The sequence below is a fragment of the Columba livia genome, chromosome 9 (assembly GCF_036013475.1).
Source record: "Columba livia isolate bColLiv1 breed racing homer chromosome 9, bColLiv1.pat.W.v2, whole genome shotgun sequence".
NCBI classification, from domain to species: domain Eukaryota; kingdom Metazoa; phylum Chordata; class Aves; order Columbiformes; family Columbidae; genus Columba; species Columba livia.
In genome coordinates, this window is record NC_088610.1 from 5,225,092 (window position 1) to 5,247,216 (window position 22,125).

At 42.9% G+C, this 22,125-nt stretch overlaps 1 protein-coding gene across 2 annotated transcripts in view; it reads left to right on the plus strand.

Annotated features, from left to right (window-relative positions):
- The first annotated feature begins 2,747 nt into the window (after window positions 1-2,747).
- Window positions 2,748-22,125, plus strand: part of PDE6D (phosphodiesterase 6D) — a 40,357-nt gene continuing 20,979 nt past the window's right edge. The window contains exon 1 of one of the 2 annotated variants that reach the window (XM_065072913.1): window positions 2,748-2,920. In XM_065072913.1, the coding sequence (XP_064928985.1) occupies window positions 2,871-2,920 (50 nt within the window). In that variant the 5' untranslated portion in view covers window positions 2,748-2,870. Of the gene's footprint in view, window positions 2,921-3,029; window positions 3,527-22,125 lie in introns of those variants that run through there. The other variant, XM_065072914.1, reaches the window with a different exon arrangement.

Sequence of the window (22,125 nt, forward strand, 5' to 3'; positions counted from 1 at the left end):
GAAATGGAAATATATGGCAGTGAGCAATTTCCCATGGATCCTTTTTGCAACCTCTTGCTGGAGCCTGTGGGTACAAACCAGCTGTGTTGGCCTGGTGTAGGTCAGCCAGGAAGGTCTGTTAGGCTGCCATGACACCTCCCAATTGTTGACAGCAAGCCTGGCTGAATGACTTGGATTTGAAGGATAGCATCAGCTAAGCTCAGCTTTTGGGCTAGATATATTTTTTTTTAAGAGAAAAATACAAGGATGCCCAGCTGTCTCGTCCCCTTTTAAACTGCTATTGCAACCTCTTGCTCTGCCCACGCGGCTTTCTGTGTGCAGGGAGATGTTAATCCATTTTATCTTTTAATGTTGGCATTATCTCTTGACTCACCCTATCTCTTCCCCTTGTGATTCTGCAGTCCAGGTCCCTTTTAGGTAGCAGATACTTCACCTTATTTCCCTGCATTGCCTGAGAAAATAAACCATAAATCCAGAATAATCTCCTCAAGCAGTGGGGTCATGGAGCCCTAGAGAAACACTGAGAACACAGCTTCCCTCAGTCAGAAGCCAAGGCATGAGGCTACAAAGTCACCTGTAAGGGACAGAGAACAGGAAGGGCATGATTAACGCAGTGACACCCCTCTGTCCTGTAGCTCGTGTCACACTGAGTTTGGAGTCTGGTTCTTCAGGCTCTTCAGCACTCTGTGCCTCTGGCTGCTCATCCTGCCAGGCTGGCGGCACCAGCTGTGCCTTTTGTAGGTCTGCACCTCCCAGGGCTGCGGGACACGGTTCCGGAGCTGCATCTTCTCCTTATAAAGTCCCAATTCTGATGTGTCATTGGCAAGAAAATTACCACCTGGCCTCAACGAGGAGAGGGCTGACAGTGAAAGCAGGTACTTCTGTGTTTTGTACCTTTCTCCTCACCTTTCATAAATAAGATGGTTTAAGTAAAAAACTTGTGAAAAGAGGTATGCTAAGACAATACAGGACCTTAACAATAACTCACATAATGCACATTATATTCAGAAACCATTCACAAGGCTAGATTGAGCCACCAGGATGAGGATCTGTTTCCTAAAGCACCTGTAATACTTTTCCTTCCCAAAAACATAAAGCAAGATAAAAATCAACTGTTGGCACCATGGCCACGTTAGAGCAGAAGCATCTGCCCATGACTGAATGGCTAGTAGTTCTAGGGGCAATTTGGCCAGAAAACACAAAGGCCCCAAGTCCAAATTCTGGAAACACTCCTACCCCTGTGCTAGAGAAGCCTTTTGATGCTGCAATAATTCCTTGCTGTGAGATCCATTTGGTCTTTGGCTCTTTCACCTCTGAGGAGCCTGAACAGAGGCAGAATTGAGTTCCTTACGCCTTGTGTAAACTGGCAGGTCACACTTCCACCTGGTAGGCTCTTCCCACACACGACAATTTGTTTCTGCCTTCTTCAAGTCTGCTCTTCTTGCCATCAGTCTTTTCCCCTCTGTGATCTTTAGTCGCTCATCCTCAGATAGCATGCAATTACACAGCCCATCTAAAACCCAGGAAGGACTCTTAATAAAAGATAGATATATATTAGCATAACGCACCGCTGGCACTGCGCCCAGATTCAAAATTATCTGCTCACACACTTTTAAACCGATGGTGTGGAACTGAGCATGGATCACATACATCAGGGAAATAAATGCCACCTATTTTTATTATTAAGATCTCTTATTGGTTATACTGGCAGTGGCCTTGTCCTTATGCATTAAACTCGACCTTTATTAATGTTCATGTTCTTCTCATTTGTACAACGGCTGATTTGGAGGCAAGTGGAGCCATGAATGTATTGATGGCACCGCGATTGTTCGCTGGTTCTGTTCTGAGCCTGGATTACAACAGCTGCCTTTATTTTCCTCATGACTTATTAATGCTTTCTAGTAGCTACGCTCAGATTGTTAATGGAGGAGTTAATTTGTTGTACTCCTGTTAAAGAATAGCCTGGCTTCTGGGATGTGCTAAAGAACCAGAGACTTTCCCTCACAATCTACTTTGTTACACAAAGGCCAAATTTCTGCAGTACAAAAAAAGGCTTTGTTCTAGGGAAAACAAACTATTTATTTTAAACTTTCTCCATCACGCTGTCCCTCTAAGCTCCGGCCTGGGCACGCAGCACTTGCTCTGAACCCAGCAAGCCCCGGTGGCCCCAGAACCGCCCAAACCCACGGCTGGAGCTGGGCCGCGCTACCGCCCAGCGGCCCGAGGGACGAATTCCCCGCCGGACCCACCCGCGGTGCGAGAAGCGCCGGCCGAGCTCCAGCGGCCCAGGCGCGTTCGCACCGACCCGTGAGGGCCCTCGCGGGGCGGCTGCTCCTCCAGCCTGTGGTCGCTCTTCACCCCAGGCTCCCCCTCGTCCGAGCCGCCGCCTGCAGGGGCGCCCGCTCCCTCCGCCGGTCGCGGCCCGCGCCCCCCCGCGGCCCAGCCTCACAGCGCCGGAGCGGCCGGGAAAGGTTTGTCCTGCGGCGACTCCCGTCCCCCGGCGACGTCAGGCTGGGCCGAGGCGTGCGCCTTAACGACCGCTGCGCAGCCGCCCTTGAATGGGGGAGTGAGGGCGGGGGCTCAGCTCCGCTGTCTGATTGGTCAGCCGCACCGTCCTTTCTGGGCCAGAAGGCGGGGCGGTGAGGAGACTACAGCGGTTGATTGGCCAGTGTGGCTGGCAGGGTGGGCGGGGTAGCGTGAGGCCGCTCGGGTTGGTTGCGCCGGCCAGTGGCGGGTGCGAGGGAGTGTGGGGGGTGGGGTGGGGGGGGGGTCCTGAGGCGTCGCTGTCACCACCGCCTTCCCGCCCAGGGCCGCGCAGCCAGGCCAGCCCGGCCCAGCCCCGTCCGCCCGCGGCGCGGCGCGGCAGGACCATGTCGGCCACGGACGAGCGGGCCAAGGAGATCCTCCGGGGCTTCAAGCTGTATCCTCCCGACGGGGGCCGTGAGGCGGGCGGGTCCCGGCCGGGAAGGAGGGCGGGGGGAGGGGGGAGTACGGGGATCGTCGCCCCCCTGTGGCGAGGGCGCGTGCAGGGCCCCCGAGGCGGGAAGGGGGTTGTCATGGAAACGTCTCCCCAGCTGGGCTGTTCCCGACGGTGTCCTCCCCTCCACACACCGCGGGGAGCGGCTGAACCCCCGCGGGGCCGGTCCGGCCGCGGGGAGCGGGAAAGGAGCCCCCGTGGCGCTGGGCCCTGGCTCCCGTCCCTGCGCCCCGGGGCGCTGCTGTCAGGCGCCGGGTCCCCATCCAGGAGGTGGCAGATGGCCAGAGCCCCCAGGGCGGTGGGGGCGGCATTCCCGGAGCTGTCCGCCGGGGCAGCGGGGCTGGGCCGGGAGGCGGTGGCCCCGGAGCAGCGGGACCCGCCCGCCTCCGCAGCGAGAACGGCTTACGGGAGCAGGTGAAGCGGCTCAGCTCCCGGGAGGATCCGGTCCCTTCCCCTCCAGCCCGCACTGAGGCATCTCCGCTTGGAGAGGAAACGCTTGGTGTTCAGGTCCAGAAGCAGCCAAATATCCTGATCCTTTCACATCGTGAGGTACCAGCGGACATTGTGTTGGTCATACAATATCATTTATTGCTAACATTGACCTACTCTAGGCGTTAATGCCATTCTGTGCAGTTTATTTTAAAACTTTTCATGTTGCGGCTTTCAGAAAAGCATTCTTATTTCACGTCTGTGTTATCTGAATGTGAATTTAATGCTGGTGAAGTAAGATAGGTCTGAGCTTGGAGGAGAAGCAAGATCCCATGTGCACCCTTCTCAACCCAGAATTTCAGTGGAGCAGAGAAAGGCTCAACCTAAAGGCCCATGTGCAAACTGAAGGTGGGAGAAATATGCCACATGTAAAATAAAACTACTGTATTTTACTATAGCAGATTGTTGTAAGCTTAGAGGATAGATGCAGTCTTGCTAGTTTGGTCTTTAGACACCAGAAAATTATTGTGGGTCAGTTTGTTTTCTGCTTTACAGTGAAAGTCAACAGAATGCTCTTTTGATTCAATACTATTATTTCTAAACAGTGTGGCTTTTTGTGCAGCAAGATACTCATAATCTCTATGCCAGCTGTACCAGGATCTAATTTTCTAGGTTGGATTTAGACAGATAAATGCTATCAAACTATAAGCAGATGCTTTTAACTTTTGAATAACTGTCCCCTCCCCCAGCTGTTAGAACCACATCTGGTTCCTTTGCTTCTGCGTTAACACTGTTGACAGTTCTCTTTATTTATGAAGATGTAGTATTTTAGCTGTCAAAACATGATTTACAAACCTCTTTTGCTGGCAATTAGAAGAAGAATAAGCTTCTGAGAAAACCAGACTGAGCTGTTGGTAGAAGTGAGGAGTGCCTGGGAAGTTAAGCCTAAGGAAAAAAAAAATTAAGTACTTTTTGCATGCATTTGTATATAGTCTTTGCTGTAGAATAGAATTTACATGAAGGCATTTGTCCAGCTTTGGATGAATTAAACCATTTCATTGTTTGTTGGCTTAGGTAGAAAATGCTTTTTGCCCTTTGAAATGTGAGACAAACCTAAGGTCAGCTTGTATTATCTCAAGCAGCTGTAGCATGGACAAGAAGCTTGAGTAGAAATACTCCACAGTTCCACGTTGAGGTACCTCAAGTTTAGTCTTTCGTTGCTTGTCCTTGAGAAAAAACCTGATATGATTTTTACTACTTAAAGGACAGTTTTAAGCAAAGCCTTGACTGTGCTTCTCAAAAAAATACATTTTAGTACTTCAACAGCTCAGGTCACTGTCTGCCACACAGGCCAGATAGCATAAAGTTTGAGAAACTCAAAAGTTTTCTCCAAACATTTCATAACTGGAACTTCTAGCAAGCTAAAATAGCTGGGGAAAAAGAAAATCTATATATGGTTTTAGAAAACCAGAAGTGTGGCTGAACAGACATTCCTCATTTATGAGGAAGCCTCAAGACGCTGCGCCATCCCCACAGGAAACTGCTCGTGCCCAGATGTGATGCGCTGGCTGTCAACACAGCCATCACCCCACACTCCTGCTTCCTTCTCTAAGAGTGAGCCTGTATTCTGCAGAGCATTACATTTTAAAGAGGTGCTTTACCTTCCACCCACTCTGTGTGTGCTAATTCAATTTACTTAATAGAAAGGAAGAGAAACACACTCTGAAAAGCTGTTAAGTTTATACTTTGAGTACTTGAAAACTTTTTCCCCCCCTCCCAGGAGGGAAGGCGTTCAACTCAACAGATTTAAACACACCCTGCAAGCTTGGCACTTTAAATTGAACTTGATTTTAGCACAAGAAACTAGCACAGTATTACACCTCAGGTCTGTCTGTATTAGTTTCCTTGTGTGGCAATACCAGTTGATGCAATAGAAAGCGTCATTGAGGAAGCAGGCTTCCAAAATACTTGCTGTAACACAGGAACAGGCACTCTAGTTGGAATTCCAGTTCGCATTGAGTAATCAGAGTTTCCTCAAACAGATTGTTTTCTTGTGATTCCTGAGAAGAGGTTAATTACAAGCTTTCCAACTGATTGGGACATGCTGCTGTGGAAATTATAGTCCAAATCCACCCTCTTCAATGCAAAGATCTGCTTTGCTTTCTCTATGACACAAGTGCAAAAACATGTTGTGGCAAGTGTCCTGAAATTCAGGCCAGAAACATTTACTCCCTCTTCTCATGGATTTCACTATTTTGAAAAAGATTAAAACCAAAGGAGAAACATTTGATACTTGCAGGCATATAAGGATATTCATTATACTTTATTACACTTGTCCTAAGGAATTTTTATGAATTGAACACTGACAGTCCGGTAAGCATGCTGCAGTAAAACATTGAAAGCAGCCAGCAAAAACTTAGAGAGTTTGTCACTTCTTCAGAAATAATAATTGTTAGCAGAGCTTGTGTGTTCATCAGCTCCCTATTTTGAAGGCACTCACCTGAACAGCAGTTGTTACACTTACCTGACAGTAGCTACAGGTAGTCTGGTAGTATGAAAATGCAGACTAATATTGCTCTGGAATATTAGCCAAGTCCTATTTTTGCAAGTATTTATGCATGATGGTCCTATAATCTCAAATGCATGAAATTTGATTATGCCTTCTTTCTCTAGAAGATGGGCCAGTTACTCTGTTGAGCTACAGAGCAGTATTTTACTTGACCCTCACCATTTCAACACATTCTTCAGGTTTCATTTTCTCATTTTATCTTTAGAGGTAATACACGCAATTAAATGTATGTATTTATCATACTTTCTCATTAAAAAGTAACACTGTTAATTTATTTCCCTAACAGGGGAAAACACAAAACCCAGGTGTTTTTTTGTTTGTTTGTTTCTGTTTTCTACAGCTTCCCTGCCACCAGGCCCCTTCATAATTTGTGGGTTGCCTATTTACTTTTGTTCCAATATAAACACGCACAGTTTTGGTTTGGGGATTATTGTTTTTTAATGCTCTGTGTTCACTGGAATGAGGACATTGTAGACAGCTATCCTATATTATTTAATTTGCCAACATTTCGAAAGTGTATGCACTTCACTTTCTTACATAGCACCCATGCTATAGATTAGAAATATCCAGTCATGGTTTGCAACAACAGATTCACATCCAACTCTTGAGGGACCACAGTTCAGCTTCTTTATGCTCTTCTTCCTGCAATGTTTCAGCCAGAACAGCAAGGAAGAAAAAAATCCAAACAAATCCAGTTGGGTCTCATAGCATAGTAAAGGTGCTAAGACTAACCTCTCAACATATGAGTGAGCACATTCATTTTCTATTTTAAATCTTACAAGTCAAACAGGATATCACCTATTTTATTTGCTTCTGTACACAGGAGTCTCATCAGAATTGGATCTCTGTAGCATTAATTGCCATATAGATATTTATCAGTTTAGGATAAGCTTCACCATGAACTTCCATTTAAGGCTATGCAGTGTATTTTACTGTACTTCAGAAGTCTTCTAAAGCAAAATTAATATGGTGAACATAGGCACAAAGAGACAATATTAACTATAGGTCAGAATAATTATGGAGTTATGACACTAGTATTTGTGGTCAGTATAAACATATGCCAGTAGCTCAAGCACTCCCACATTTGTAGGCAAATCTTTGTATGTCAAAGGCTGTCCTGCTTTCTGGAATCCTCAAAGTTCCCTGTGCAACATCCTGCCAGCTCCCAGAGCTTCTTACAATCCTTCTCTCACCATTGTTCTTCTGTCTAGACAATCATTCTAGCTGAGCATTATCCTCTTAGAAAGATACATAGAGCTGTAATAAAAATAGAGTTATGCCAGAAATCCTTAAGAGATTCTGTAAACTTTATATTACTCTGCGGACAGAGAGGCTTCTGTTTCTAACTTTCTAATCTTGTTTCTGCTGAACACAGAGAAACTGTGGTCAATAACAGTCTTGCCTATCAACTCCTAGATAGTCACTGAAGCTTTGAACTACTTTGATGCAGCATTCAGAAGTTGAGAAGCTCCATCAAACCAAGTTTCCAATTTGTTAGACCAGTAGATCTTAAGCATTTTAAGTGAACAAGCAGCTAAACTGTTGTAGTATTTATAAAACTAACAAGATAGCAGCTTTAGTTGGCTTAAAAATTCCCCTTTGTTTTGAGGTTTCCTCTGGGGCTTCCTCAGATCTCACTTTGTTTAGACTTCTTGCAATCGAGTAGAAAGACGAATCACCAAATTCATGGGTTAAAAGGAGATGCTGGCCAGCTAAAAGAGGGAGCAGGGCTGCCCAGCTTCTGGGCAGTGTATTCTGGAGAGACCCAAAGCAGAGCTTGCATGTAGCTTGCACCAATGCAATCTTAAAACACTCTAAAAAACATGAGTTTGTGCTCTCCATCCATGTTTCTGGTTTCTAAAAACTGCAACTTTCTTTTGTCTAACAGAGTTCATTATTTCTGTGATATGTAAAACTGGTCTTCTGTTGTTCTTGAACTTTGATTAGCCCTTCCCTGTCTAAAGGGTACTTTACAAGCAAGAGTTTTCCATGTTCCCAGTTTGACCGCAAAATAAGTTCTCACCCTGGCAGCATCAAGAATCTTTAACCAGATTGTACTTGGTATTTAAGTAATTGTCACTGTGGCCACAGTATCTTTACCATATCAGGGTTGTTTCCAGCACTTACGGAAGTTCTGCAGTAAATGTTGATCTGTCACGAGGCGTATCTGCAAATAATGTAGGAGGAGTTTTAACAGTTTTGGGTTTACCTGCCTGGTTCCTCAATGAACACCAAAGACTTCATGCACCCCCCCACCCTGTTCACTTCAATTGAAACAAAAGTTTAAATATTCAATGATGTTTAAACAGCGATTTGCATTAAGTTTACTGTTCCTTCCATAGGAAGGCTGTCTGAACTGCAGTTGGTTTTCTGCATTTCAGATTTAACGCAGTCTGCTCAGTGTTGAAAGTGGCATCGAGCGCTCCACCATCCCCAGAAACAAATGAGTTGCCAGATGCTACAGATAATACATCTTAACCAACACTGATTTGAAAGTGTAAACTGACATTGGAGTTCTTCTTTTTAGTCAGCAATAGTGCTTTGACACCTTGTTAGAATTTAGTTATACGATGTGTCCTTTTATCTCTTCAAAGCTTACCCACCCAGCATTTCACTAGAATTATGATTCCGGTATTTTTAATTGCTTCCTTATTGTTGACCTAGTAAGATACCTAAAATAATACAGTTGTCATTAGCAATATTATCTTAATATGACATAAAGGAAATAAGGGAGAATAATATCAATTACTCTGTGCATCCTTGGCCAAGATCAAAATCCTTGGAAGTCTTTGGCGCCTTATGCTACAGTCATTGTTACAGAATGTCCACAGAGCAGAACATAGTCATTTAATCCATCAAGTGATAATTGATACAGCTTCTTCCACACTCCTCGCTCCACCCCCACGCATCTTCACAGCCAACATGTACAGAAGAAAACACGCTTGCACAGATATAGACGAGTAGGGAAGGCATCTAAAAATCCTGAAATTAAATAGTTACTGTTCAGAGTAGGTGTTTTGATACAGACATCTGATGTGTCTCCTGTGTCTCTGAAAAAAACAGTTTTCTGTTAGCTAAAGCAGTCTTAGCTTGAAAGCTGATTAAGCTTGCCCTTGCACATGTGTACCTCCAAATTTAACATCTGGAAAGAATGTTGAGTCAAAATTTTGCTATCTTATGAACTTCATATAAGGCACTCTACCTTGACTTCCACAATCCATGCAATATAAGCCTCTTCTATTTCCCCATCTCTAAGCTGGGAAATTAAGGCAGCTTCAAATTTGAGCTCAGACCCTCCAATAAAGATAAGACAATCCTTTGTTTACACCTAGATAGTCAAAGTTTGTGTAGAAGTATGAGGTTGCTAAATTCCCAGATATACGTAACAAGCAGAAAACATGATGATCTCTTAATGTCCACCTGACAATATTGAATTTTGTCGTCTTCTGCATATTAGTATAGCAAAATTTATCAAAAGTTAGTTCAGTAAGCACACAAAAGGTGATTTTAGCATGTCTCTTGCTTCTACATCTTAAGAAGCAGATCACTTGTGCAAAACACTACAGTACTAAGCACTAAATGCTAAAAACCATTCTCAGGGGCTGCCTTTTTATGCTGACACTACATCAGGAGCACCCACAGAAACAGGAGGTTTGGCACCTGTGTAGCATCACTCCCAGAGCAGCGTTAAACAATAGAAGACAGTTTTTGAGGGGACACCCCCATACATTGATGGGGCATTACCGTGAAGTTCCCAAAGCCATTCAACATCAGTCCTGCTGTGTCTCCTTGGACATATCGGGAGGCTCTGCCCAGAAGACACGTGATAGTTACTGAGGTTCTTGTGAACAACAGTAGGAACCACATCTCAGCTGCATATTGCTAGATCTGATGGACAGGCAGGATTTTCAGTTGTGATTGTGAACCTGAGATTACATTGTCAGATTTCTCCTGAACAGCTTTCTCACTGTGACAGAAATGTTAAGTATAGAAGAGACTTAAGGGAAACAGTATCACATTAATTCACCCATCAGTGAAACTTTGAGTTGATTATGTTCATGACTAGAATATCAGGCAACATTCTTCTAGAAGAATGGCAGGCTTAGGTAAAGGGGAAAATAATTTGTTTTCAGTGAGCCTTTGGGATAACAGTGCACAAAAGCATCATGTTATTAAGCTTATCCACTGCTGTATTGAAAGAATCACTTAGCTAACTAGGAGCAACATTGTCTTCCATTAGAGAAAATGGGAGAGCAAGGGATTTTACTTTCTGATAATTCTATAGAGCAGTATTTATATGGGCCAGTCTGTATGCTACACTGTGTACATAAGCTTCATCTGCTCTGTAGTGAGTCAGAAGCTCATTTGGTCCTTGGAACAGCCGACTATATCCGCCTCTTCCTATTTATTGATCAAGAAAAAGGGAGTGGGATCCTACACTGTAATCACCAATTAATGTATACCCCCCCCCAGGCAGACTACCTGTGTGCCTCTGTCCTCATCACTTCAGATTACTCAATTTAAGCCTTTCCAAAAGGAAGGTTACATGTGCTTGGAACCAAGAAATCCATCTCATGTTTTATTAAGAGTGTCAGAAACTTCTAATCAGGGACAGTGTGCTGGGCAAGCAGAGTGTCAACATGAAGTCACTTTGGGTTAGAAAGTCGAAGGGAATTCTATTTTTAGAAAACAGGAAAAAAAGCTATTTGCATGGCCTTAAATAAAAATTCCTTCTGTGTTTGGGAAATGCTTATAGTGACCCTCACTATGGAAGAACTGATCTTCCATGCATCTGTTGGCATAGACTGTTGCTGGCTCTGTTCTTAAAGGGAGTTCTGCAGCAACCCAGCCATGCTCACAGGAATAAGTTCGCAGAGAGAGGGTAGAAGAACCATCATCCCCATTACTGTACCTCCATGTGGTGGAATAGGCCAACCCATCTGGAAAGTGGACACCAAGAAGTATCTACTGACCTTTAATACAGGGGTCACCTCTGAAGATACTTGACTGCCGGTTTAAGCCTTTAGGATGGATTCTTTAGTGCACTAGAGTATTGCCTGCAAGTCACAGTCCCACTTAAGACTTGTTTCTCTAGTAAAAGTTACTTCATTTTCCAGAAACTGAGACAAGGAGGAAAAAAGCCCTTCTGATTGTGATATCACTTGAATCTTATTAACCTTGAAGTGATCTTAAAAAAAAAAGTAGCTCAATCCAGGAAGTGGTGTGGGTTTGTTGCTTCTTCAGAGGGAGGACATCTGAAAGATAACTGCCTTTACATTCTTCTTGATGTGTGCTTCTGTCCCAGCAGCTGTGCAGAGCATAGATTACCATCCCCAGCTGCTCGTTACCTTGTTTTCAGATTTACTAGCTGAGCTGCTCAGATGAGCACCACAACCTCCTGTTTCAGTCAGAATGAGGCATACTGGCTTAAACAGCTTAAGCAATAGGTTAAGGAGCAGAGACCTGTGCTGGTCAAGTAGATCAGGTTAGCAGTTTTACAAACAGCTCAGCTGTTAGATTTGAGGGAGAAAGTAGACAGCAGCTGGGGGTGCTGTGAACCACCTTCAACCACTGGCAGGTGTCATGCCCACAGCCTTGGTCTTAAATCAGATGGATTGTTCTCAATGCAGCTTCACACCATCTTCTCCAGCACTGACTCACCTGAGGACGTTTCTCACATCACCACACTCAGTCACCCTTGCAGCACCAATTCTGAAGTCCTAGCTCAGCACTATTGACTTGACATTGCTAAATCTGTGGTCACATAACTTCTTTAAGTAAGAGAAGTGCACTTAAGATAACTTTAAAGCAGTCATCTTCTCTTCCCCCTTGTTCCATGCAAGAAAACTTCAGTGTTAATGTGCCATGCAACAAGTTCCTACCAAGACACCTGGCAAAGTCACACAGAGGGTCTGGGACCACAGAGCGAGTGCCCTTGGAGACTCTGTTCTCCTACAACTCTCATAATGATCCAGACATAGGAAATAATTGTCTGAAAAGTCCCATGCAGCCTTGGAGAATAAATACACGTTATTTAAGAAATGCTCTTTCCAGAAAGAGAGCAGAAAGCTAGTATGTTTCTCAATGTAGTTTGAGCTGCTCATTTATGTTACCCTCATTAACCTGCCAGGAATCATTACAATTACACTGTTGCTATAATAATACAATATTTAAACAGCTATCTGCATTATACTAGCATAACACTGTCCTTAAGCTCAGCTTCTACAGAGAAACATTTTGCTTTATTGAAAGAAAGAAAAAGCAGTACCCATGTTCTCCTAGCATTTTCCATTAGAATAAGTTCTTCAGAGTTTTAAACAAACAAAAACTCACAAAGCTATAGATGTATTTTAAAGTAGCCTGAACTGAAGTACTACTTAGAAAATAAAAATAAAGGTTGCCTGAGGAAAGTTGTAAGATCACCTCCTCAAGGCTCTGGTCTGTTCCTCAGAAAAGGAGATCAAAGCTCCCTTCTCACCACTGGCAGCCCCACCATAACCGCTTTCTCCCCATCTCCACAAAGCAGAGGTGAGGCATTAACCAGGCAGCTGCAAAACAAACCTCCACTCCTCTAAAACCTGCAGCCATACTGCCCTCCTTAAGGCCCTCTTTCTCATTTAAATACAGCCCTGCCAGAGGCCAGGTGAAAATGTTTCATGGTTCATGATGGTCTCTTGCATTTGTTTCACTGATAAAACAGTAGTTCCTTGTTGTCCTGCTTAATAATGTTGTTTGCACAAGTCCCAGTTTTGCCAGGTCTGAGATAGTAAGTGCCGTGAATGAGGCAGGGGCATGTTTGAAAATATGCAAATTCAAATAAAGATTGTATTTTAATGTAGGCACATCTGTAAAGAGTCCAGACAATGCTAATTGTGGCATTTTTTGAGCTTTCTATGTATAACTTCGCAGCATTGACATTCACCTTAACATGAAAGATTATGAAGATACACACTTTAAAACAACAAAATAATTTTTAAAAAACAATATTTGTATCGGCTCTGTGGAACTCTGCCTTTTTAGTAACTAAATTGTTATTATTTTATTATTATTAATAACTTAATTGAAATAATCCACTTGTGAACTACAGCTAATTATATTATTTACACATGCTGTGCTTTTTCCATGGCAGAAATAATATATTCCTAGCTGAAAAATACATTAATAGATTTCGATTAAAACAGATTACAAATACTCTGAACATTACCATATAGCTACAAGCTTATTATAATCTTAGTATAAACGTAACTATGAATTTTATTGACAATGAAAGCTATAGGAGCTGCTTGGATATAACAGAGGCATCGCTTTTGTGTCATTTCAGTAGAGATTTCATTATTGTATTCCCACTGTGATTCTTCATCTGAATTCCAGTGCATGTTAAAGCAGAGATGCTGGTTTGGAGAGACCGTCCGTCTCCAGGAGGTCCCCTCGTGACACGCTCAGTGGTTCACATCAGTGTAGTTCACATCAGTATATGGGAGGAGGCTGATGAAAGTGGAACATTCAGAACCAAATATTAGTATTTTACCTATTCTAAGCTCGTTTAGAAATGTGGTTTTTACTTGTAATTTCAGTGTGTTGCTGTAGCGCTTTTCTGAACAACTCACTCTCCTTTCAGACTGCCATGCTGTCTAATGCTGGGAGATACCGGGATGGTTAAACTGTCAAATCACTAATCCACACAGCAAATTTAAGTACTTCTCATATTCTAGTAGGTTCCTAAAAAAGCCCTGATATGGAGTCCTTGTTTTTTGAGAGTTGTGCCTCAATCTGTGTAAATCCCCCTTTATTCCTCCTCTCTGCCTCTGCGTTCAGCAGCCTCTGGTCCATTTACAAGATTAGTTTCCTCATGCAACTGCCAATCATTCCCTCCTGACTGTATTTTCAGTTTTCATTTGATTCTCCACTTGGTGTGTGTGCTCTAAGCTTTCCTTCCTTTCTCAGAAGAGACAAGATAATGAACTTGTTTTCCTTGAATGATCTTAGTCCTGTCACTTTTAAGTGGAAAACCAAAGATTGTTTGATCTATATTGCAGCATGTGGTCCTGCCATTAAGCTAATTTACTGCTATCGCTTCGTTAAGTGACTTACTCATGTCCCACGTAGCAGCTATTGATTTTTATATCCTATGTTTTTCATACCATGTATCCCAAAATGGCTTGTTTTGTATAGCAGCCTCCTATCATGTCAGCGGAAATTGTTCATGGCTCTCAAAAATAACAGTGCCGTGTCAGCAGTGGAAAAACGGCTTTTAAAAAGATGCTACGAAATGGTTCTTTCAATAACTTGCATAGTGCTCCAGAGATGTAACTACTTCGTGGCTCAGATCCATGACCTGTTTTTCTCTTATCCTTTGGAGAACTACCTTTGATTCTCACTGTGGCCTTGTCCTGCGAGTTTCAAGGGCCTCTCACATTCACCTAATTAATCACATCCTTACTTAACTCCCTTGGCTTGGTGTTGAGAGTGTTTGTAATAATTTTTGCCAGTTCATCCCTGGAAAAATAGAGTAGCTGGCAGTGAAGATGCTCTTCGTGTTTATTCATGGAGGCCCTGCCTGGAAGGGTTGTACTTTTTATAAGGCTAAAGTGTGCTCATTTCTCATGCACATATAGCCCAACTTTAAAACAACAATAACACCACCACAAACAAAACCCACAAAACCAAACCAAACCAACTAACAAAAACAACAACAGAAAGAACCAACCAACCAACCAACCAACAAAACTAAAACAGAACACCACAGGAAGTATTTGTAAGTCCACTGAGATTCAGGCCAGTACTGTTGGCATGGATTGTGTATATTGTGTATCTGAGGGAGTATTTAGGCTGATGCCAGGAAAAGGGTGACTTGCTCCTCTGCTGTGCCACGTCAGCAAATAGGAGATTGGCGTTTGTCATTGTGGACTTTGTGAAAGTGCTTGTCGTAGCTGTTTCTCTGGCTGATTTGAATTTTTATTTTGTTTATTAGGTGAAGAGTGTTAGTGCCAGGGCTAAATACTGTTTTACTATAAAATCTCAATAAGATTAAATCCCCTTGTGATTCTCTAATTACATTTCAAGGATACTGAGTTACTTTCCCAGAGAACCCGTGGTGATCTCTAGATGTATCCCTGGTTACAGAACAATGCTGGATTGAAACAGCGAGGGGTAGTGTGTGTGAGATATTGTGGGGCAGTGTTAAAGGTGCAGAGGTTCAAGAAAGCCTGAAGTGCTTTGAGTGAGCCGCCTTTAGTAGAGCTGAGTGACTTCTGCCCAACCAGCTCTGGTGTCACAGCGGTGCCAGTGGGGATGTGCTGCGTATTGCTGGGAGACTGAACAAAACCGTAGAGCTGGTATTACTTCTGCTGCAATTGTTAGTTTTTATTCTTGTCATAAACACAAATCCTTGTCGACTAATTAACAGATGTACTGCAGCACCGGTACTTGTTTCACCTTTTCTCTGAAGGCTGCAATTGGCATTTGGTTTGGAAGCTGTGTGAAGTGTACCTTTTCAGGATTTCATTAATTTTCGTTGGGTTTCAGCAGTATTTGTGAGAGAGGGCAAATGAACGTACCTGGGAAAGGAAGTTCAATTGTCTGGCCTGTTTCCCTGAATAGCACACAGAGCTGTAATCCCACCCCGAGGGAATACACACCAGCTTTATGCCAAGTGGCTTGGGCAATACAGAGCTTTTCAGTGCCAGGAGTTTTTGAACCGATGTAGCTACACTACGCAAATATACTGCACTGAGATAAAGCAGCGTCTCTGCTGCTCTTCCCCAGTGTCAAAGAAAAGGTGGCTCTGCTGGTGCAAAAAGCTCTAATCTAGATAAAACCATAGGGTTTATACACTTAAAATTTACTCCAGCTTAACTATTTCTGCTTGATTTCCCCACTGTGCATGCCTTTATCCCAGGATGAGTGTGTCCAGTTCCGAATCACAGAAGTCATGTCAAAGCTTTGGATTTGGACTCGCTTGATGCAGAATATTCAGGCAAAGGTTAAATAAGGGATAGTTAGCTCAACTCTGGATTCGCTCCATGCCTTAGTCTGGATTGGCTCCTATACATTGACAAGCTCCTAATTAATTCAATTGCTAGTGAAAGGTACTATTTAAAAATTAACATGGTGTTGATAAGGTATTGAGGAATAAATTCTGTGTCAGTAGAACAAGGGGAGTTTAGATGGAATCGGTGTGTGAATGCAAGAGAAATTCAGTGCTTGATCTTTTATTTGTACCTTTTATGTCACTCCAACAAGAACCTCTAAGTGCTCACACTACTGTTGATTTTGGTGGTGTGAACACCTGCCTATTAACAATTAGAATAAAAGTCACAAGCTCATTTCCTGGAAGGCAGGAGCTATCAGATGTAATGACTGCAGGCTTTATTGATCTGGTGGGGATTTGGAGTGCTAACAGACAGCCTAATGGTTCCACGCCCAAATAAAAATCCCCAAGTCCCTGAAGTCCTTCGCACAAATGAATTCTTCCTCTTTTGCAGACCTCTCTGAAACCAAGACACGTCTCTGTGAAAACTGAGCTACAGGTTTTCCCAAAAAAGGAGTTTTTACAGTGTTGCTCGATGGTGATTCTTTGTTTTGTTCTGTATGGGTGGATACATCACTTGCCAGTACCGCTGGAATCTCCCCTGGGCTCGTTGCTGTTCTCAGCAGCACAACCACATTCATTAACAGATCCATCTAGTACCCTCCAAAAGAGAAGGTGAAGGCAAACCTGCCTATCAGAGCTCTTAGTCTACACAGAAGCAGTTCTTCAAGCAGACATCATCAGTGTCATCTTTTCTAGATAAGCCATCGAGTTAACAGACCTTGTTGCGTCCAAACAAAATTACGGGTGCTGATTGAATGACCGCGCAGAAGCAGATGGATATCGCTTTCTCATCTCTTTCTGTCGGGATGTAATCAGTGTCTGAACCATAAGGCAGATTGACCCAGCAGACTAAATGTTCTTATAAGTCCCAGGGAGGCCTTAGCAGACCTGATCCCGTACAGCTGATCTCTGAGCCTGCGTGTTCACTGCCCTGGCTTCAGATCTCTTCATGCTGCTTGGACCGAGAGAAGAAATTCATGTTCAGCAACATTGGCTAGGATTGCTTTGCCAATAAGTTCATATTATTTATTTTGTGTATAGTAGTTTTTATCAGCTACACTAATGTTTGTGGACATAGTGCTGATCTTCAGAAGAAAAAATATCCCAATAGTCTTTGTAGAGGCACAAATGGGATTTAGTTTTTCTTGTAGATCTGAAGAAATGCTTTAATTTTAGTCTAGAGAGGATGAGTGAAGAAAGCTTTATGTACAACAGGTGACATGGAATAATCTTACTATCGAAGCTGTGAGATTCTGGAATTTACATTTAAGGAAGTCTGGAGTTTCAGGAATTCTGCAGGAGGCTTTTGAGATTGCTTTCAAGAGCTGTCATTTTTCTTCATAGGTAGAAACATTGCTGCTTCTTAAGGCTTTATTGTTTTAGTTATAGCTTCAACAAGTAGGATAGTTTTCTTATCATTTTAATGGGGTGAAGCAACTTACTGTATTACACTAAAACTTTAACAGGAAGCAAAGTTCTCACTGATACCTTGAATAAAGATTAAGTATAAAATTTAATCTTAATTTTATAGGTAATGCTAGGTAAAAATTATCCTGGAAACTAAGAGGTTTTCAAAATGAAGATTAGCTAACTCAACTAGGATTAAAAAAAGGCATATTCTGTTTTCAAGATCTGTCCCCTTTAAAACACATTCAGGATGTAAATATGCAAAGAAATGGTGTGAGTCTATCACTTGACATACTCACTGCACCTTCATCATCAAACTAAAGTAGGATTGTAAAGAGACTTGGTCTTAAAATTAACTCTTTTTAATGATATAGAGTTTGAATGTCCAAGTTGTTTAGTTCAACTGAGAAGAATACCAGGGCTAAGCTATCACAGACAACTGCTGCTTTTCCTATTCAGATTTCCACTGTCTCACACGTTAATCTTCTGTGCTCTGCTCTATATCAAGAGGGATACTTCGGTAGAGAGGGAGGAGGTGGCTGCTCCTGTGGTAAATAACCTATTTCTTCTCTCTTAGTACATACATCTGTGTGAGAACATTTTCACCTTACTTCTCATACCAATACTTCTCCGCAGAATGGTCTTTCTCCAAGGGATATTTAGGGAGTGTACAGCTCAGTCTAGGAGGACTGACCCATATCTTCCCCTTAATTTGCAGAATTTGTGGGTCTGCAGCTGCTACAAGTTGTCTTTGGGTTTTGCTGATTGTTTTAAGAAGACTGAGAAAAAGGATTCCCCTAAAAGGTAGAATATATGTTGGTTCTGTGTGGCATATTTTTTGCCAGTAGAAATTACAGTAAAATTCTTGAGTAAACAGTATCCATCTGAGAGAGGCAACCAATCTAGCAGGACTATTTCCTTTGTGAATGCTCTAATCGCCTACTTAATGTTGATTTATGGCAGTACAGGAATGATTAGTAGGAGACTTTACAAACTTAGATGTCTACGCAACATGTGCGCCCTGTATGTGTGACCTGCATGGTGCTCATTTTTGACATGGGCAGCAGTACAAAGGAATGGTAGTATGAAGAGCCAATGTGGTTGAACTGCTAGACATATTACCGTACCCAGCCTTTTTTATCCCTGGAAATGGACTAAATAAAGGTTCTCTAAAGAGAGGAAGCCCAGTTGAGCAGCTTGGATTACAGACACAAAAGAATCCGGAATCATTTTTGCACTGTTGAGGATGGCAGCTTAGTAAAATCGGGGGGTTTTGAAATTAGAGATCTTTTGAATGAATAAATATAAGGGAAGCCTTTATGCAAAATATTACTGTAACTGCAGGCTCACGTTCTGATTGCCTTATCAGGGGAGATGCATCCTCAATGGCATCTTTGTTTGTCTTACAATGGCAGAAGATAGAAAATAAGCAATGAAAGCAGACTTATTGAAATGAAAGGCTGTTTGCATGCCACACATCTGAGCGTTCAGCTATGCAGTTGCAGCTAAGATTGTTGGTTAGTTTTTCTATTTAAAAAACCCTAATTTATTGCTGCTTTGTGTACTTGCTTTGTAGTGTGGCCAGGCTACTGACAAGAGGTAAATTCTCTTTTTGTTTCAACTGCGATCCTCTTTTCTCTTTCCCTGTTTCTCACCCTAAAGCAGACTTACAAATGTGGACATAGAAATGAGAGGTTAATTACTTCCATTGTATTCTTGGGACCCTTGTTATACAAATGAATCTTGTAAAGAAGCACTATAAAATCTGTTACTGGTCAGCTCAAAAATAGATGGACTTTGCTCTGATTGTTTATCGGTTGACATTCTAGTAGGAAATAGTGTTTGAGCTTTGTGAAAAAATGAAAACCAAACCCCTTGTTCCCCAGCTTGTGGTCTAAGTACCAGCTGGGCATGAGCAAGTCCAATGTGAAATTCATATCTCCTAGGAACATAAGATACCCCCGGGAAAAATCAGCAGACAGCTTTTATATAGTAAAAAAAGAAATATATTTTCAAAAGTAAGTGGTTTGGTTATATCCTGTAATATAATACCTATTCAACAGTCTATTATCAGTGGAAGATTAACATTATACACTCGTTTAAATGTCAAATCTTTATGGCAAACCAGCATAGATTTTGAGTTAAATCTCAGACTTGCTTTCTCCTTGTGTGTGTGTGTGTGTGTTGCTTAATCTCCCCGGCCAGTATTGAGGATGTTGTGATCTCCTTGTTAAAGACGTCACACTGAGAAGATTGTAGTAGAGGAATAAATAGAACAAGTGTTAGGAAGCCAAGCAGCTCATCTTGGTTGAACTAAAATGCACTCCGCACAAACTGGCTTCCCATAGGTTTGTTTCCTTCTAACTTCAAGTAAGAATCAGTTACCATTTTGCAGAGTATGCAGCAAGTTCACATGAGGCTTTTCTAAGTACATTGGCATCCTTTATCTGAAATGTTGTACCTATTTGTGTAACAAAGTAGCCAATATTATTTTTACAAGAAGTTATTCCCCTAGTAGAGAGTGACTCCCAAAATGCGAACAGTGCTAAAACACCAAAGTTGTTCCAGGTAGGAGCTGCCAAACCCCTGATTATCTCCATCCGGGTACCAGCTGTATGGTCAGTGTGCATCTTCACTGAAAGATGTGCTGTTTCTCCTTATAATTGCCCAGTGTGGAACAATCTGATCAGATATGGCTAGCAGATGTTCAGACGTCCTTCACAAACAGAGGAGCTCCATCGAAACAAACATACATGTTTCTGCGTGGGATTTTGTGAAAGCAAAAACAGCAGCCCTACATTTAGAAGTTCAACTACAGGTAGATATCTAAGATTTGAAAGATTCCCCACTAGAGTTTTAAACTGGGTGTGTTAATAGACTGCATAAAAACAATACAAGTGTAAGTGAAAAATGAGTCTTTGCCCGTTCTCAGCTGGATCTGGTGAAGCTGGAACTACTGGAAACTTTTTCAAGCAAAGTTAAGTTAGGAAAAACTTGCTGCTGAAACTTACTGCTTTTTTCCAGAAGTTTGGGGCTTTTTGGTTTTTTAACTCCAGGGCTTTCCTTAGGCCTCGTTCTGCTCTGATCCCAGCAGATTCTGAAACAATGTAATGAAAAAAGGAAACAAGACAACAGGATGAACTCTTCCCTGTAGCAGCTGCCTGCTTGCAGTCCCACTCTGGGAAGCTTCAAAAGCTGTGGAAACAGCCAGTCCCAAATACACCTCCATTACAATGCAGTGTAAGGGGATATCTCAGTGTTACGGGTCCATTCGTGGATCCTTTTAATAGAGCTGGTCAGGTGGCGTTCATTTTGGAAGCGCAGCTCTGCTTAGCACAGAGTTTATTTGAAGTATTTTAACAAAACAGCTTCAAGACTTGGCATTTTCCCTAAACTTAGACTAACGGCTTGACGACTGACTGCTCGTGTTCTGAGTCTGACTGTGAGAGCGCTGATGGAGCGAAGGTGCCGTCCAGCTGTTTGGATTTTAACAAAATATGTTTATATTGGTTCAGCTCTTAATAACCCCTTAGATTATAATCTCTGAACGCCATTCTGCACAAAATAGATGGTGCCTTTGTACAAAATGGTGCCTGCGTGTCCCTGCCAGCAACGAACAGCCATAGCATTTGTCCTAAGACTTTGTCCTTTCAGATTAACTACTGACTGTATTTTGCAAAGTTATTGCTACAGTTCCCAGAGCTGGCAATTTTGAGGGCAATTTGAATACATGAGAAAGTGCTGTGTTTCCACTCATTCATTGGGCTCCCTCTTTACACCTAATGAAATTTTGTGGAATGAAGCCCTGTATATAAAAGCATGTTAGAAACTGCTGTGGTGGGTTGGCCCTGGCTGGATGCCAGGTACCCACCAAAGCCACTCTGTCACTCCCATCCTCAGCTGGACAGGGGAGAGAAAATAATAGCAAAAGGCTTGTGGGTCAAGATAAAAACAGGGACATCACTCAGAAGTTACCATCGTGCTCCAAACAGACTCGGCTTGGGGAAATTAGTTTAATTTATTACCAAACAAATCAGAGTAGGATAATGAGAAATAAAACCAAATCTTCAAACACCTTCCCCCCACTTCTCCCTTCTTCCTAGGCTTAACTTTACTCCCAAATTCTTTACCTCCTCCCCCAGCAGCACAGAGGGACAGGGAGCGTGGGTTGCTGTCAGTTTGTCACACACTGTCTGTGCCGCTACTTCATCCTCAGGGGAGAAGTCCTTGCACTCTCCTTCTGCTCCAGCACAGGTCCCTTCCACATGGTGCAGTCCTTCAGGAGCAGACCGCTCCAGCATGGGTCCTCCATGGAGTCACCAGTCCTGCCAGCAAACCCACTCCAGCATGGGCTCCTCTCTCCACAATGCCACAGGTCCTGCCAGCAAACCTGCTCCAGCATGGGCTTCCCACCAGGTCACAGCCTTCTTCAGGCATCCAGCTGCTCCAGTGTGAGGCCCTCCCTGGGCTGCAGGTAGAGATCTGCTCCATCATTAACCTCCATGGGCTGCAGGTAGATATCTGCTCCATCATTAACCTCCACGGGCTGCAGGTAGATATCTGCTCCATCATTAACCTCCACGGGCTGCAGGTGGATCTGTGTCTGCTCCACCGTGGGCTGCACCACGGGCTGCAGGGGAATCTCTTTTC